This window comes from Andrographis paniculata, unplaced genomic scaffold (genome assembly GCF_009805555.1).
Source record: "Andrographis paniculata isolate CXL003 unplaced genomic scaffold, ASM980555v1 Contig33END, whole genome shotgun sequence".
Classification (NCBI taxonomy): Eukaryota; Viridiplantae; Streptophyta; class Magnoliopsida; order Lamiales; family Acanthaceae; genus Andrographis; species Andrographis paniculata.
Window position 1 is genome coordinate 415017 of NW_026137566.1, and position 19270 is coordinate 434286.

At 32.4% G+C, this 19270-nt stretch overlaps 3 protein-coding genes across 3 annotated transcripts; 1 reads left to right on the forward strand and 2 right to left on the reverse strand.

Moving 5' to 3' along the window:
• Positions 1-436: 436 nt before the first annotated feature.
• LOC127248298 (F-box/kelch-repeat protein At5g42350-like) lies at positions 437-3131 on the reverse strand. Its single transcript, XM_051270574.1, has 2 exons — positions 2928-3131; positions 437-2384 (listed from the first exon to the last, which is right to left on the reverse strand). The coding sequence occupies exon 2, from the start codon at positions 2332-2334 to the stop codon at positions 589-591; it is 1746 nt and encodes a 581-aa protein (XP_051126531.1). The 5' UTR covers positions 2335-2384; positions 2928-3131; the 3' UTR covers positions 437-588.
• Positions 3132-6257: 3126 nt separating this feature from the next.
• On the reverse strand, positions 6258-12315 carry LOC127248306 (probable protein phosphatase 2C 27). Its single transcript, XM_051270581.1, has 5 exons — positions 12088-12315; positions 11337-11934; positions 8114-8308; positions 7556-7761; positions 6258-7057 (listed from the first exon to the last, which is right to left on the reverse strand). Exons 2-5 carry the CDS (start codon positions 11541-11543, stop codon positions 6499-6501), a joined length of 1167 nt encoding a protein of 388 aa, XP_051126538.1. The 5' UTR covers positions 11544-11934; positions 12088-12315; the 3' UTR covers positions 6258-6498.
• Positions 12316-15632: 3317 nt separating this feature from the next.
• LOC127248207 (uncharacterized) lies at positions 15633-18798 on the forward strand. Its single transcript, XM_051270419.1, has 5 exons — positions 15633-15803; positions 16934-17051; positions 17457-17553; positions 17766-17852; positions 18460-18798. Exons 1-5 carry the CDS (start codon positions 15746-15748, stop codon positions 18595-18597), a joined length of 498 nt encoding a protein of 165 aa, XP_051126376.1. The 5' UTR covers positions 15633-15745; the 3' UTR covers positions 18598-18798.
• Positions 18799-19270: the final 472 nt, after the last annotated feature.

Below are 19270 nucleotides of genomic sequence, written 5' to 3' on the forward strand. Positions count from 1 at the left end.
GCACCTTAATACACCCAAATTCAAAACAATAAAGATACTCCAAAAACACAATTACCACACTAGAAATAATCAAATTAATAACATGTTCATAGTTCTCAGTAACATAAAAATTCCTACAACCTAATTTAATCCATACTATTTGATCTAGCTAGGTTATTGCATTCTAAACAAGCCATGTTCTAAAACAAAACAAAACCCATCGAATGCTTTCGAGCTTAAAAAGCTTCTCCGACTGCCTTTTACCCAAATCACAAGCTGAGTTAAATCGAACTCATGAAATTATCTAAGAGCAACTACAAACATATATTCAAGATCCGAGAGTTCTCTAGTATCATCTATTCTAGCACAGCAGGACAATCAAACGAAGATGGTTTTAATTTGATCGTTACAGAGCGTCAAGCTCTTCCTGTCCTCTCTCAACATATTACCCAATCGGTTCGATTCAGAAACATGTTCGGTATTCAAACAAATGTTAGTACACAATAATAAAACACATTAAATTCAAGTTCACAAAGAAACATACAACGATTATGCGCCAGTTCATTTCCATAAAAGCTTCACCAATTAAACGAAGATGAAATTTCTTACCTACAGGCGCAGGACAGCCATGGATTTCGTCAAGCAAGAAGAAGCATCCATATCGTGCGCCACGTGATTCCTCGAGATATGCCTCCAGCCCGATTCCATATCAGACACATTAAACATAGTCACAAAGTCGAGTACCTGTCCGAAAATCTTAAACATTTCGACGCCGAAAATGAGATCTTCGTCAGCAACAAAAGCAGCATTCCAGTCCATCGGGGCATCAGGATGCGTCGACACCTCAGTCCAAGTAAGATACACGAGATCGAGCTCCCATAGCTTTCTAACAGCTTTGTTCCTACGACCAATCTGACCGTCTCCTTCGCACCACGACACCGAAAGCATAAACACCCGGCCCTTACACGAGATCAGCTTCGGATAATATTCGTGCACGCGAGGAGGGCTCAAAGCAATCTGAATTCTGACCCAGTAACCCTTTTCGATGTCGTACCCGGCTAGTTTGTCGCTTTCCGAATAGACGTAGAACGTACCGTAGCATATGACACCAGAACATGCCACACCGAAATCTAACGGTAGTCGCTGTATCTCTGTCCATTTATTCGAAACGGGATCGTAAATTTCGCCAGAGTCCAATGGCTCGTCCCAAGAGCCAAGGCCGCCAACCGCAATCATGACAAACTTCCTACCGTCCTTGCTGGAAGAAGTTTCGACTTTTTGCCTCAAAGTCTTGAGAGGGTTGTTGGTTGGGACTGCTAAATAATCATTTTCGTCAAGCGAATGCCGAGATTGGCGTCTAACAGAAAGTCTGTGAGGATCCTCGTATACATCAGACACGCCTCCGACTCTAGGCCGATAGAAGCGTCTTTCCGATCGATTTTGTTGATTTTTGAAGAATAAACAATCGGGATTGACTTCCGAAATACCTAAAACAGGCGACGACCGGGCGTACTTCATAGCTCCTGCTTTACGCCACGATTTCATCAAGGGGCTGAAAACCAAAACCCCTTTGTGTGTCTTGAACGAGCTGCGATCCACACGTCCAAAGTTAGTCAAGCTTGAACATCCCCCAACGATGAAAATGTTATCTTGGATACTAGCAACCGAAAACAGAAATCTCCCTTTGAGAGATGGAGAATCGATTTTGTGCCATTGGTTTAAGGCAATGTCGAATGCGTGTATTTCTCCAGAGCAATATCCGTTCTTAACAACACCGAACAGAAACAACCACGAGCTTTGGAATAACCCTTCTCTCCTGATCTGCATAAACCGAGGTGTGGAAGTCAAGCTCCGCCACTTCTTGCAGACGAGCCGAGCATTCATGAGGCTTGCCAATGGCAGCCTCACCAAACACATTTCAAGAATGTCATCCGGAAGTCGGGCATTCATGCTATTGCTCTGTTGTGCATCATTATACGTCAAAAGCCTCCTGTTGCTCTTTCGGAAGAATCTCTCCTTCACTATGTATGGAAAGCAGTCGATAGTTTCTTCCTCCTTCCCACATAACGCCGGATACCCTTTTCCTTCCTCGCTCGAACTTGATCTCCTTCGGCACCCAGAATTCCCAAATTCCTCACCCATGTCAGCCCCTACTTTGCAACCTCCACCTCTACCGTAAAGAGTAAGACATCTCAGAGAAACACTCGTCGCCTCAGCCTCGTCAGCATCTTCGCTTATGTTACTTTTTCTTTTCAATTTCTGACTCATACTTCTAATGATACGTTTCGACACACTTAAAGACTCGATTTCATTATCAGTTAGTTGTTGTTCTTCTCGTATACTTGCAGAGGTCATTTCATCTCTTCAGTATTGTAATCACTTTTTTCGTGCTCTTGTATCTTGACCTACATGAACAAATTAAGCACTCAAGCCTTTACAATCAAGAAATCCAGAAGATTATAAACAAGTGTTTCAACCACCTAAATGCAAGCAAATGCAATGTTGAGAAACAATCCAACCATTTCAATGGCTTCTCTAAAGTAAATCATCCTAGAACATTTCTGATTCTGACCCCAAATTTCTGATACAATAAGAAACCCTAGAAAATAAAGCAGATAAAATTTCAGGTAAAATTCTACAGCCAATACATCATCTTAGACATGGATAGATAACGCGAAACAAATTCCTATACGGTGAAGAACATATGCTCCGTAGTTCAAAATCAATTCGCTGCACCAAACACATCAATCGCAGCAATCAAACCGCAGATCTACATAAAATCCAAACCCTATCCACCAACCGACATCAAATCCAAAATTGCGCTACATACCAAAAATAACTCATATAATCTCTCGCAATCAGACAGACAGTCAAACACATACTCGAGCTGAAATTCAACAAAAAAAAAAATTCAAAAAAATGAAATTAACTTAAAAGCAGGTTATAACCTCCGAATCCGAGAGCATTCATTCACAACTCGCCATCTCCGACCACGAAATTGACTCCGGGAAGAGATCAGAGGCGAGGCAAGCAGATCCAATCTGCGGCGAAGAGCTCCCCAACATTAAAATGGGGTGTGAACATGGAGAAATTATGCCTTGGGAATATCTTTTTCACATCATGGCCATTTCTGCTCTGCTTTTCTTTTCTACCCTTTATGTTGTTGGTTGGGATTATTTTCATTATTTTTATTTTTATTTTTTTTTATTGATTTATTTATTTCGGTAAGTGTGAAGTGACAACACAACCTGAAAATAATAATCTTATGTGTTATGTAAGAAGCAATATTTGAATTAGGACATAAAAAATTTTAAGTGGTAAAATAAAATAAAAATAAAGTGATGTTAATAAAAAAGGTAGATGTATATTTATTTTTTTATTTGAATGGTAGGATGAAATAAATTGTGTTAATTATTTTTTATTTTTGTAAATATTGCAAATGTCAAATCAAAATAAAAAATATTGCAAATACGGGACGAGAGAATACTAGTTAGTTTCGTTATTTGGATAATATCAATTAGCAAATTATTAATAGAAAACTCTTATATCATTTTTACAGGAGTAATATTGTTAATATTTAAAAAATATAAATTATATATAATTAATAAAAAAATATATATTTAAATATTTTTAGTATTATATTTTTAATAAAGTATATTTAATTTTTTTTGTAATAAAAGTATAATTAATTGATATAAGATATTTTTAATTTTATATGAATTATAAATATATTATTACAGATACAATTAAATTATACATTAAAAATATTAAAATCAATTATCTTGTATTAACGAGTAAGATAATATTCTTTTTGTCCCACTTTTTTCATTTACTATTTTGTATTTATGTTCGTCTCACTTTATTTGTCATTTTTCTATTAGAAAATATAATTATATAGTACATTTTAAATTTCCTAACTATAATATTTAGCTATCTTAATATATAATTAGTGTTATTATATTATAATTATTTTTATTAATATATTTTTTAATTACTTATTAATTATATTTTACTTCTATCATAAATTGAACACAAAAGATGAATTTAAAGGACTATTATTCATTAATTTATTATAAAAAAAAATACATTAGAGAACAAAAAAAAAAGATTTGATTAAAAATGAATTTTAAAAAATATTTTAATTATTATAAACATTATATTTTCATAAATATATATTCTATATTAATAATAAAATATACAATACAAATAAAATAATTATAAAATATACGAGATTTTAAAGATATTAATATATTTATTTGTTTAAGAGAAATAGTGATATTGAGATTATAAATGAATTTTTTTTGAAAAAAAATAGTGAAACAAATAAGAAAAATGATACTCCCTCTATCCTAAACAATATGCAACATTTTTTTTTGGTATGTCCCAAATATCATCCAATATTTTTACCTCACACTTTATCCCCTTACATCATCTAAATAAAATAATAAAATATATATTTCTCTCTCTATCACATCACATAATTTCTAAATTATCCTATTTAATACTATACACCTAAAAATCCGTGCCAAAAATAAATATTGCACTTTATCTGGGAGGGATAACGTTAATATTAATATGAGTTTGAGGGAGTATAATATTAAAAAATAGAATATATCATTAATCGAAAAATAAAATAAATTAGTACCAAACATATCCTAGCCTTATTTTTCCTTTATTTATTTTTTGTCTTTTTTGGTGCTTTTAATTTTTATAGATTTATTTGTGGACGAAATGATGAAACGACGACGTCCCACCATCGCTTTATACCTAATTTCTTTAAGGAATTTGCAATCTTAAAACATGTTTATATTTCATTATTAAATTGGTTTGATTTTGGTTTAAAATTTTCATTTAAAATAATATTTTGATGCAATATATAACAAAATAATATACCAAACATTGCTCTGGACTTTTAGTTTTTTTTAATGAAATTTGACTATGATAATAAAAAATAAACTGCGGAATACATCTACATGGTTAATTTATTTGCTAACTATTTTTAAGTATTCAATTATGAAGTCAATAATTGAAGTGTATGGAAAGGATTCTATTATTTAAATAATGTAATTATATATATATATATATTTGATAAGACATGTCAACTCATGCATTTATCATAATTTTAAAATTTTTTAGAATAAAAAAAATAATTGCAAAATTTTATATATAAAAAAATAATAAAAAAATTATATATATATAACAATAACAAACCAATAAACAATTTTTAAAATTCAAATCCTTGTAAATATACACCAACTAAATCAAATAAAATTTTCAAATTTCATCAAAAAATTTTTATCCATACACACTAAACCCTAATATATATATATATATATATATATAAGAAATTTGAATTAGAAGTGAGCATAATACAAATCCGAAGGCTCTATTTAGATAGACTACTAACCTCTTTTTTTTTCTTTTTTTTTTCTTTTTTTTTTTGTACAAAAACTATTATAAATAAAACACAGTTTTATAAAACATCAAATATCAATTTTTATTTAATATTTATTACTTTCAAAACTTAACTCCAAAACTTTGAAGGGCATGAGTGAAGGGATGGTTTATTAACACAAATGGCTATATGATACGCTCAAAAGCAAATGAAAATTAAACAAAGGAAAATAAAAAAGAATGGTCTTCTGATTATAATAAATGTGAGATATATATATATATATATTTAAAAAAATCGAATACATTTCTAAAGGAAATAGTGAGCTCTATTCTACCTATTTCTTCGCCCTAATTTATTTAGGAGCGAAAGCCACTGCACCCATCACCAATTGATTTTCATGATATCATAATCAAAAGCCATGATTGAGTATTGATTTATGTTGTCTCACATTGAAAAAGATATAGAATCTCCCATTGATTTGATTTATAAAGGTGAATGATCACTCTACCTATCACCAATTGATTTTAGATTAAAAGGACGATCCCTTGTTATTAACAATACCCACAATTCCTTAAATTCTTATACAAAATACAAATACTAAAATTGCATGATTAAAAACAAATAAAAACTCTTTAATCAAAACAGTTCATGTCAAAAACCGGAATCCACATATAAAGACTCACTCCATTTATACAGATATTTTTAGAAGCTTTGATACTATCCATGAAACAATAATTTCTCCAAAAAACCACATCAAATATTCAAACTTTTTACTATTTTCATTCTTCAAACGAAAATCTCCATGTAAAACCTATATTTTCTATTTAAAAAAAAAAAAAAAAGTTGATGCTGCTACTAAACTTCACATAACCACACCAAACACTGCTAGATAAATTTTTTATTAAATATAACAAGGGCAACTAACACATAATATATATATACACACATACACACAACCAAAAGGACACAAAAAACATCCTCAGCAGCTAACAATTGAATACAACAGCAACATCCCAAATATACACACACAGACTGAAACCCGAAAACCATCAGGCAGGCAGGCAACAAGATTTTAAGATAAATTCCGGCAAATCGGGATCGGGATCGAAATCGAAATCTTACCTCTACAAGCTACCTTCCAGCGCGCCCTTCAGCAGATTCAGCCCTTCAGCCGATATGCTTCTCCGGACTCGGCTCGGCGTCACATCCACCCGCAGGGGAGGGTCCGGGGAAAAGCACACCACAATAACCGTCAAGTTGTCGCACGTGTTGCGCCTCAGGGCTTCCCGGACGAGTTCCCGGGAGCACCGCTCCGGGTCGTTGTGCAGCATCAGTTCTTTTCTGGCCATCGTGACTGCGCACTGGCTGCTCATGACGTCCCACAGGCCGTCGCACCCCATGATTAGAAACTCATCTTCTTCGCTGAGTACGATCTCCTGCAGCTCGGGCTCTGCGCTCAAGGGACAGGCGCTCCCTTTCGGGCCTTTCATGTGCCAGTCGCCGAGGGCGCGTGACACGGAGAGCTGCCCGTTGAGGTACCCGTCGTAGATGACTCCTCCGAGCTTTTCGATTCTTTGCCTTTCTGATGTGTAATTCGGCTTGTGGTCTTTCGACATTTCGATCGCCTTGCCGCGCTTTCCCAGGACGGCGCGACAGTCTCCAGCATTGGCGACTATCATCTTTCTGCAGGGTTGGAATGGAATGGAATTTAATTAGGTCAATGTACCAAATTTGCATTTCGAACAAGAAGTACAAAATATATCTTTGATTTGCAAGAAAATATTCAGTTCAAAATTTCAATTTTAAGCCTACAATTACACAATTCCTTTTCACAAAGTATCTTACTATTTACAACAAATAACAACAATGCAATCCAAATTACGTCAGTTTTAATGATAGAAGAGTTTTGTCGTCAAGATTGATAAAATTCAACTCATGGAGGAAATAATAACCACCCCCCCCCCCCCCCCGGTCACGTATATGTATGCTCAAATGGTTAGGCACAAATTTTAATGAAAATGAATAATAATCGTTACTTTTTGTTGTTTATAATAAAAAAATACAAAAAAATAATATACTTTTTTACTAAAAAAATGGAACAGAGAACATTTTTTAATGACAACAAAACAAAATGAGCATAGATTTGGAAACGGAAGGAATATAACGGAAGACACATGTTACCTTCCATATATGAATGCAGTCAATGCCGTTGTACCCGAGGATATATCAAGGGAGCTCTCGTCGGCAAATGCATAATCAGCTTTAAGAAATGCGCTCTTGATTGCTTTTTCCAGACAAGCTGGAAAAAAGGAGTCCTTAATAATAAACTTGAGAATGTTATTTCTGACAAATGATGCAGCATCTGTTCCTCCATGACCATCAAACACCTGCCCAACATATAGTTCGTACTGCTGAATACACAGGATCCAGTAAAGTCAAGGAAAAAAAATCTTCCGATCAAAAAAGAAAAAAGACGAAGAAATCTTGACTAAGCAAAGCTAAAACACAACCTCCACAATTGTTCACATTGAAACCCCTGAGAAAACTAAACTTTGTAATATTGATAATAAGTTGACAAGATTCCCAATATATAATACATATTCTATTCTATCAAAGAAAGTCAACATTCAACCTAAAATAATATTTTTATATTACCGACACAACTCCTCATATTTACATTAAAAAAAAATACTTCAAACTAAAACACTAAACAATATCAACACTATATAACTTACACACCCCATAAAAAGCTCCAGACGAAGGGAAACCAGCAGCATCACTCAAATGTTCAGGCAAGTTGTCTATGCAGATATGCTTGTCCTCCATGTACGGCTTGGGGCCTTTCTCGGCACAGCTTCCACAGCGAAAAACCGGCATATAGCTTGAAACTATATCTGCTGGGGACCTGGCTCCAGTCACTCTAGCATCAGAATCCTTTATAAGTGCAACAAAAGATTATTAGGCTTGGTCCAATAATTATAGACAGTAAAGAAAGAAAAGTAAGCGGTGCAACATCGCCTAAGCATTAGAATCAGGAATAAGCAAAAACCACATTTCCGGAAGAGTAGAAATTTGTTACTGACCAAATGCCTCTTTTATAGCCCTCCAATTAGTAATTTAGTACTAAACAATTCCTATTTAAAGTTAGTATTAGGGCCAAGCATACTGTATCAAGGTAAAGCTTCCAATTCGCGGTTCCATTGGGTATTAATTAGTAAGGTGGCTGATATGCTTAATTTTTTATGTTGTCCTACTCACCCTGCTTATGATACAGGAACTGGCCTCCTCAGTCATTTGTATATTCTCCTAAAGAGAGAAATCAACCTACAACTGCAAGGTAAGATTCATCACTGTGAATGGGTTTGGTTGGTGGAAACGAAGTAAAACTCTGAACAGTCCTGACACCTGTGTCGCAAAGGATAAACATGATAGGACAGGGGTGGTCAATTGCACAAGTTAGCTCTTCTGTTTTGGAAATCAGAACCACCCACCCAACCTAGCAATTTTTATGCAGCTAACAGCCACCCCCTTTCTCATAAAAAGCAATTAATGATGTATGTCCCACCATTGCACAAAAGTTCCGAAGTTATGGTGAATATTCATATCAAGTTACGACACAACAATGCATAAATAAATTTAATCAGTAATTCAGTATAATCACTCACATCAATACAAGTACAAAATACCAACTTACCCAATACATTCGACGTTGAAATACAAGTTTCAATATTTAATGCTAATCTATGTATATTTATTTAGATATAGATATTGACACTCAATTTTGGTGTTTAAAATCACAAGAAATATAATGGAAATATAAAAGGTGACTTCATATGGAAAAAAGCACAGGAAGGTTGAGGTATTAGATTTTATAGTTTATAACTTGCTTACTTCATTACTCTGACATCTTGTTATAAGATTAAATTTTTGTGTTTGATAAAGAAAGGATGACGTCTTTTGCATTTGTAATCTAACATATGGTCTGTTCTATTCTTGTAATATCTATTAGTTTTATACAAATATTATTACTAATCAATGTAATATTGAGAGATTGTTATGATAAGATGCATTACGTCATACACATTTTTGTTCGTGGTACACCTAAAAATAGCAATCCAAAGCACCAGCCGCCTAGTTGGCACCATTCTCACATTGTCATCATTAACTTCATTAACGGCATGCTTATAAAAGCTGGCCTGCACCATTAGCACCTTTGCCAAGGGAATTGTATTTCATATGCTAAAAATATTTTCTGCATATATCTTTCAAAAGGGATCGAAGGAGAAAACTCTTTACTATTGCTGTCTGTTCTTTTTTGATCAACTCTTGCTTCTGTCTCACATGTTCAAGAAACTTTCTCCAAGTTGTTTTCTAGTTCATTTATTATTATTGTTGTCGCTAGGATTATTTATTTTTCTTACAAACCTGTGCTTTAACATTATTGTTGTGGCTTAATAACTAAAGTCTAATGTATATTTTAATGTTATTTTGCGACAACACCTCCCCCCCCACCCCCAAAAAAAAAAACCAAAAAAGAAGTATTAACAATTATCTTATAAGGTCCACGTCATCATGCCTCTCAGGACCACCATTCTACACCTCGTATCACAAGCTACTATAATTATTTATGCACCAGAATAATCATAAAGCAAAGGATGTTAAACTAAAGCTAGACATGTAATCCCTACAAAATATGATAGTGCAATTAATATTTTTTATATGATGCCTTCAGTTAATTTCTTCATACTATGGGATCTTCCTTTGTTTTATCGTCTTACACCAAAACCCTGATCATAAACGTGTTTTAGACATGCACTTATCTTAACCCATTTTTATTGTAATTGCACAAGGAACCAATTCATTTGAAGGCCAGTTTAGGGAGCTGCCACTGCCTCAGATGCACACAAGATTTTGCATTCTACTAAGAGTTTTTCTTTATGGTGGTTGTTGGGAGTGGGAGTGTGAGGAGTTCATAAATTGCCATAAAATGAATAAAAAAACTGTGGGTGGGGCACCTGTGTGTACCAGAGGCCACATGATATAAAAACTACTGTTTCAAACACACAGGGGAAGGCAACTCAGTGGCTCACCTGTTGCAACAACTACGTAGCACAGGCAAGTGAACAGACCAAGTTGAGGGTATGCATAGATTCTTTATGGATTGAGTTCAAATACAGACTCAGGCTCACTCAAGGGAAAAGGATTTAACCCAAGGACTTGTCGTCAAGAATGCATGAGGTCTGCAGCAAGGGACTAATTTTGTCAGGTGGTGAATGACATTTCGTCGTGTAAATGTATATTAATGTGGGCAGATGAAGTGCTCGGAAAGAGAGAGAAGGGGTGGGGAGATCAGATGCTAGAGTCTACAGGAATAACTAAGTGTTTACTGTTAGACAAAGGTAACAAATAATTCTTTTTACAGTAATTCACTGCATCCAATTTGAAATCATCTTATTCAACTCCAGAAATAACTTCCAAGATCATTCCAAGATGCCAGCAAGTATGAAAACAGTCGGGTCGTGATTCATGAATATCAAATAAGCTTCCTTTAGGGATTCTTTCTAGTAGTATTCTCTCCTACTTGGTGTACATTTGTGGGATTCTAAACAGGAAAAAACATTGTAGTTCATGGATCGAAATAAATAAAAGAACCTACAATAACAAACATAAAGACCGTTTTGACTTTTTATTACCAATCAAGGATTTTCATGGATGCGTCAACAAATGCACTGGCAACTTCTAACTACCAATCACAAAGAAAAACTTCTCAACTGACACTTCCGAAAGGAATATGAAGTAAACATATTATCACTACCAACTAATGCACAAGAACATTTAGAATAAACATAGACACTTAAATCACTAAAAAAGAAAAAACCACAAAGTAAAAGGGGCAAAATATGATTGGATAAAAAGCTCATTAGCTAAAGAAGATAAATAAAGAGATATTTACACAACTCACCAATTCCGAGGGCGAAAGTAACGTCGCGCTATGGCGTGCCACTGAGAGATGCCGTGGTGGTTTCCCACTCAATGTCTGCTTAACGTCATCAGAGTTTTCGGATAAAGCATCTCTTACATCTGAAATCTCACGCCTCTCAGTACTATTCCCAGCTTCTAATGGAGGAGAATAATCTGTACCCGCAGCCATGGCTGCCTCTAAAAACATCAACCTATTCCCCTCCCAAAAAGATCAACCACTCCGATCACCCCCAAATTCGATAAAATTCAACAAATAATTAAATACCCAACCCTAGATCAATCAACACCCAATAACCTACAACAAGATCGACGAATTGCCAGCCAATTTGTTTTTTTTTTTACAACATATAATCAATAGCGCCTTTAGTTCCTCCAAGAAACCACCCAATCCGCGAATTTATCCCCAAAATTTTCCTACCCGGAAATCAGAAGCCCAAAGGGCCGAACCAGACCTGTATTACGCGAATCGAATTCCTATACATTGACGAACAAATGCTCCATAGTTCAGAATCAAGTCGCTGCCTCAAACACATCGATTGCAGCAATCAAAGCGCAGCAGATCTACACAAATCCAAACCCTATCCACCAACCAACATCAAATCGAAAATTGCGCCATATACCAAAAACAACTCACATAATCTCTCTCGCAATTAGTTAATACTGCTGCAGCTGAAATTCAACCTCAAAAATTCAAAAAAAAAAAAAAAACTTAAAAGCAAGCAGCTTATAACCTCCGAATCCGAAAGCATTCAGAATCCAGCATCTCCGACCACGAAATTCAGTCGAAAAAGAGATCAGAGGCAAGGCAAGCAGATCCAATCTGCGCCGAAGAAGTGCCCTACACTAAAATGGGGTGTGAACAAGGAGAAATGATGCCTTGGGAATATCTTCTAATCTTTTCACATCATGGCCATTTTCGCTATTAGCTTTTCTTTTTCTCCCCTTTGTGTTGTTGGTTAGGGATTATTTACTTTTTATATATTTATTTGGGCAAAATTGCTGTAACTCGTTTCGAGACTCAGTAAATTCTTCTTTCCTTTAAAAATGGTATCACTTTATATTTTAAAAAATTTTGTAATTAAATTGTTCGTTTTAAAACTCAAGCATAAATTTTACTTTACTTTAAAAAATTGCATAGCTTCCTCTTTTATTGCATAAAACTCATCGTCATACAAAATATAAATCATCTTTTCATCACACAAGAGAGTTCTCATGGTGGTAGGATTTTGATGCAACGTTTTCGAAAGTATAAGAAGTGTCATACAATTTTTAAAATATAAAAAAAAATTTACGCTGAATTTCAAAAATACAAGAGAATTACGAGCAATTTTACTATTTATTTTATTTTGGTAATAGAGAAGAGACAACACAACCTGAAAATAAAATAAATGATATAAAAATAAATAAATATCGAAATTTGGAGTAAATAGATTTGGCTTGAATTTTTACTATTATTATTATTATTTTATAAAGTACAAATTCCAATTTTTGCAAGTAGATTTTTGAATATTAGTATTATATTAAATTGTAGTAAAAAAAGACAAAAATACCCCATTAGTATGATGTAATATAAAAGTATGACATTTGTATAATATAATGTAAGTTGAAAGTATTTATTATGTTAAGTATGAGTACGATTACTAAATTAGGAAATAGTAACCTTGTTTTGGAACGAACGAAAATGAAAAATTATAACATTTCACTGCGACATAGGGATTACTTTATTTTTTTATGACATCAGCAAAATCATGACCTCACAGTCACATACGTCTAACCCCACACTAGCAGGTTATTTCTTATCGGACGACAAATACTTTGTTATTTGTATGATATGTAATGGATTTGAATTTGTTTGAAGGAACTTTGGAATTTGTTTTATTTTCTATAGGTTTGTTTTCAATTTTTATTATTTTCAATAAGAACATCATTTAATAAAAATATAGTGCGTTTGGTTTTTTTTTTTTTTTTTTTTTTTCCTCTTAATACAAAATTAAGGATTCATTTTTATACTTTCTCCGTCACATATAATTTATCCATATTTTATATTTTTGTCTGTTTTATATAATTTATCTTTTTTATTTTTGGAAATATAATTATATACTTTAATCGGCATTTTAAATTTTAAATTTTATAATTTTCTTAATTTTAATTAAATTATTTACTTATCTTAATCTTAATATATAATTATTTTTACTAAATAATAATTATTTTTACTAATATACTTCTTAATTACTTACAAATTATATTTTATCTAAATTCTCTTATATACAGTAATACACCCTATTATAGGATAGGACGGAAGAAGTACTATTAAATCATTCCTTGATAGATGCATTCGTCTACTCATTTTTATTTTTATTTTTTATAATGTAAAAATTAGCCATCCCTGTTCTCTAATGCTCTAGCTAAATCCCCCATTCAATCTTAATAGTGCACACATTAGTCTACTCATTTGAGTACATTTGATGTGGGCATGGTAATTAAAAATAAAAATAAAAAATGATTGTTTTATTAAAAAATTAATAAAATATAAAAATAATTGATAATATTTATGAAAATTAAAATAAAAAAAAAATATGAATAATGTTAAATGCAAATTAATAATTAAATGGCACTCCCTCCGAATTATAGTCTTAATTAGGTTAGACACGTGATTTAAGGAATATTGATATTACATTGGTAGTTGATAAAAAGTATAGATAAAAGATTTTTTTTGCCTTTGTGAGTGTATTAGTGTAAAAAAATAGTGACAATTTTGTAATAAAAATGAAAAAATATGGGTAATTTTATAGTGATATAATTATTTATAAAAATGAGACCATTGTTTTGGGACAGACAAAAATAGTAAACAAGACTATTGTATTGAGACGGATTGAGTAATATTTTAATTTTATCAAAATTAGTAATATGTAGGGTGTGTGCTTTTCTTTTTCTTTTTTCAAAAAAAATTAATATATTACACAAATTTATTATTTTTTATATATTTTTACATAATTTTTAATATGTCACATTAGAAGAATATTTTTTTAAACTATTTTACAAAATAAAGTAGATTTTAGGACAAAAAGAAAAATAATATTCCCTCAGTCCCATAAGTAATTATCCATTTGCTTTTTGCATGTAGTTTTATAAATATTAATATTATATTGGGATATAGTAAGAATAAAGTCTAGATGACTAAAATAACCTTATTAGTATGCATGATATAAAAGTAATGACATTTGTGTAATATATTGTAAGTTGTAAAGGTATTTGTAATGTTAGGTAAATAGTACAATTACTAAAAAATGAAATGGATACTTTGTTATGAGACGAACTAAAATGGAAAAATGAATAATTTGATATGGGACGAAGAGAGTAATTAATTTTGACAGAAAGCACTATTTTTCTTTTCTATTAAAAGTAAAAATAAATATATTACGATTTAAATAATTTTGTTTGGTTTTAATTTAAAATTTAATTTAAATAAGACTCCACCAGTCTCAAATAAGGTGCAATATTTACTTTTGGCACGAATTTTTAAGTGGATAGTATTAAATAGAATAATTTAGAAATTAGGTGATGTGATGGGGAGAGAAATATATATTTTATTTTTTTTATTTGAACGGTGTGAGGGGATAAAGTGTGGGGTAGAAATTAAATATAATTAATTATTTCCTATTTTGGAAATATTGCAGGTTTGAGACGTATAAAAAAAATATTGCAGATGTTTGAGACAGAGGGAATATTTTATAAGAAAATATTCTATCTGTTTACTTTTCCATACCATCAAATAATTTTTTACAGACAATCAATTTATTATTTTTCATTTTAGTAATTGTGGTTATTACATAACTTTAAAAACTCATTTCAAGTGTCCATTAAAAAATATTCATATTTTGTCCGTAATAAATAATTTAATGGCGTGGAGTTAACTTTTGATTGTAAATTTTGGATTCAACCCGTTTCACACATAAGTTTAAGTGATTACTGGATAAATTCCCGATCGAATTTAATATCTTGCAAATTAGACTCAACAGATAAATCATACTAGACGAACCATGCGTAATAGATGAGTTGAAGGCGTTATACTAGAATCCTCACTTGTAGAAAATTTGACAGTGAAAAATAACAAAATAATTATATACGTGATCATACAATTTAGAAGGATAATATAAAAAAAAAATGAATATTAAACATAAATAAATCATAAATGAACTATCGTTTATGATGTGCGGTCCCGGACCGTTCAAGTACAGCGCGATACTTCTACCCTCTGCCCAAATGGAGTTTCTTCGATTTCATCGACACAAAAATAAATATAAAATAAAAATAAAATAAACAAACACTCAGCTCAGAGCAGACGGTCGCTGGCTAGCTGCACTTCTCGGATTTCTTCCTTCAATCGCGATGGCACTGTCTAACTCGATTGTGATTTCCAAAGGCAATGCTATCTGTTTCTCATCCGGTAACTCTCCTGATCTTGGGCTTAGCTTGCCGAGACGTGAATTCGATGTATGTAGCGTGTTAAGTGTTAATTGGTTTCGTTTGGATCCAGTTTAACTGTAATTGATTTTATGTCCGGTTGGCGTGCTTTGGGCATCACTGATGGGATTTTTTTGACAGATTTATGACCGAATTAGGGTTTTGGAGGATTGTTTAACTGCGATTGAGAGTGCTTGACGAATTAATATTCTGATTTGGGTTTCGTTGTTTGTTTGCTGAGTATGGCATTGACATGATATAAGGAAGAATAGTATGTTTGTTCTAGGTATTGAAATGATAACTAAGATGCTGATTAAACAAACACAGAAATGGCTAAGATTGTCCCTGTTTGGTTGAATTGTGTTGAGATATTATACATATTACGATTAGATTTGGTTATATATTGGTTTAGACTGGGGAGAGTTTGTTTAGATTAGATTTAGCTAAATCGTTTTCATTAGATCGTTATTATTTGAATTTATCGAGTTTGTATTACGTCAATCATTAATAATATGCAACTCTAATATTTTGGTAAATATGTAACATATTGAAATTTGTGGATACATTTCAATACATTTGTACTTTAGTGGTTCTGAATTTGAAGTGGAAATTTCTGTTGTATGTATTAATTCTCCCTTTAGAGAGTGTAGTTTGATTGTAGTCCACTTTATTTGAATGTTAAATTTGTAAGTGCTAAACAGTATAATGTTTATTTGTAAGGTAAAGAGTGATAAATAACATTCAATATGGTTATTGTTATCTATTTTATATATAAAAGTAGTGGTAGTATATTATGGTTTTCTATTGTGAATGACAATTAAATCTACTTAGAAAATTATTTGGGGCACTATTATGTTTGATGATATGGGTGTGAATAAAGCCAAGTCACTTCACTCAAGATTAAATTACTCATTGGAAACATGAATTTTTGAGAGTTTGATGGCATGTTTAGCTATATGGATCACTTAATGTTGTTGTTTTCTATCATAGAAATTTTATTTAATTTTTTAAACTTTTCTCTTTTGCTTTTCCCCAACATATTCTTGTTGCAGCATAATAATCTTAGATGGTTTTCCTCCTGGTTCTGCTGTTAAAATTTGCTTCCTGCATTAGGTACTCCTCTTCGGTCAGCTGATAAGATTTCTGGCCCCTCCAACTTGGCCTTTACTTATAAGAGTATCTCGAAATCATCTACCTGCAAAAAGGCACTCGTCGTACAAGCAAATTATAGGTACTTCTCATATAATTGCTACTGAAACAAATAAATGGTAGAATGTTGATGGCGGTTTTCTGTTCTTTCCCTTTATCGTCTGCTAACTATTTTTAATGCTACACTTTAGCACTTGGTGCGGACCCTCATTCAAAATCATTGTTCTAGTGCTGTAATTTGTATGTAGTTCCGCTTGTTGATTTTGCTTGATTTTTCCGTATATGTTTTGGGTTACTTATTACGGTAAGATAAATTGAACCAAGCTGCTGCCATTGTATTCTATTCAAGTATTTGAATGGGGCCATATGAAAATGAGGTTTACTGAGAAGAAATACTTTTATCCCTTTCTTTGCTTTTAGACACTTGGCATGATAATTTTCCGGATATACTAAAAATAAAGTGTTGTCTTATGTTCTTTTATGGCAGTGATGGTGGAAGGTCAAGCAGCACAAACCTCTTTGTTGGCGGCTTTGTTTTAGGGGGACTAATTATCGGCACACTTGGTTGTGTTTATGCGCCTCAGGTGACGGTCATAGAACAATTATTATATTCATACTATCTGCATGCCGTAATCTTGTGAAATCTGTAATTGGCTTTTTGTAATTTTGTATTAGATCTTTAATTGATTGTGCTTCTGCTGTCCTGTTTTGAGCATGGAAATTTAGTACAAAATGATAACTTATATATATATATATATACTTATTCCCTTTCGATTTTTCCAACCTCAATTTATAGATCAGCAAGGCTTTAACTGGAGCGGACAGGAAGGATCTCATGAAAAAACTGCCCAAATTTATTTACGACGAAGAAAAAGCTTTGGAGGTATTACCTTTTAATTATAACAAATTTGACTTTCCATATCATACTTTTATCAAAATGGTGGTTATAATAAAGGAAAATCATGATGATACACTATAGTTAACCTATGCCGTGTTAAGGATTTGGAAAGATAAGATATTTATCGATCAATTCCAACTAACACGTATTCACCCGGCCTACACATTTCTCTGAATCATCACAGCCTAGATGGAAATCTTTTAACTAATCATTAAACCTTGTAGCATTCTTGTATCATTTCATATGGCCAAAGTCTCTAACCTAAGCTGCTGATTTCATAAACATGGTTGAAACAATATGAAATGAATTCGACCGTGATTAAGCTGCCTTTTCTCTGTAGGTTAACAAAATTATCGGTACTACTCTAATATAGGAGTTTGATTATCTCCGCAACGAGCGAGTGTTAGGCAATAAATACTTTTCATTTTTCATCGTTATGCGCAAGTGTTAATGTGCAGATACAAGCAATAACCAAGATTTGGAAATTTGTTAGAATAGTAAAAAATTGAGTATTTGATGTGATCGTTTATATGGAATGACATTTACGGGTCAAAATTGTATCTTTCTCTTTACCGATGTGTATTTGGTACAGAGGCAACGTAAGAAACTTTCTGAGAAGATCGAGCAGCTAAATGCTGCAATCGATAATGTGTCCAACCAATTGCGATCTGAAGACGAACCGCCTAATGGAGCTGCTGTGGGATCAGACGACATCGAAGCTCTTATCTAAGACTTTTGATCTGTACTACGACGGCGTTGACGGCGATGTCGGTATCGAAGGTACTACTTATTTGGGTTCTACATTTCATCAACACTCAGTTGCATAGTGATGTTGAAGTTTGCAAGATTGAACACTTTATAAAACATACACACATAATGTTATAATGTTTTGGTCCCAACCATCTATGGATCACCTTAATTATATTCGTAACTACTAATTAAATATGACAATATTTATGCACACATTTTCACATCATTGAAATCTTCTTTTATTTATAATTAATTCATTTTTTTTTTTAATAGTCTCGTCTAGATCGATTCATCTAATTTATTGTCTCTTTTTTTTTTTTTTTTTTTTTTCTTTTTTTTTTTTAACATTTTTCAAAGTGAATTCTCTAGAAGAATTGTTTTTCATTCTCTATTCATTTTTTTCTCTATTATTTATTTTTCTACAATTTCATTATCTATAACATAACAAACCCAATTATTTTGTTTAAAGCATATATGAAGTGGTGTAATATTTTAGTGGGTAATGATTATTTTAAAAGTATAATTAACATACAAATTAATACAATATAATATAATAGTGCACATATTTAGCATTATATTATGTGAAGGTATAAAGCCCAATATTTGTAGCATGTGGAAATATTTTTAAAACAGAATTAATCTAATATACTAAA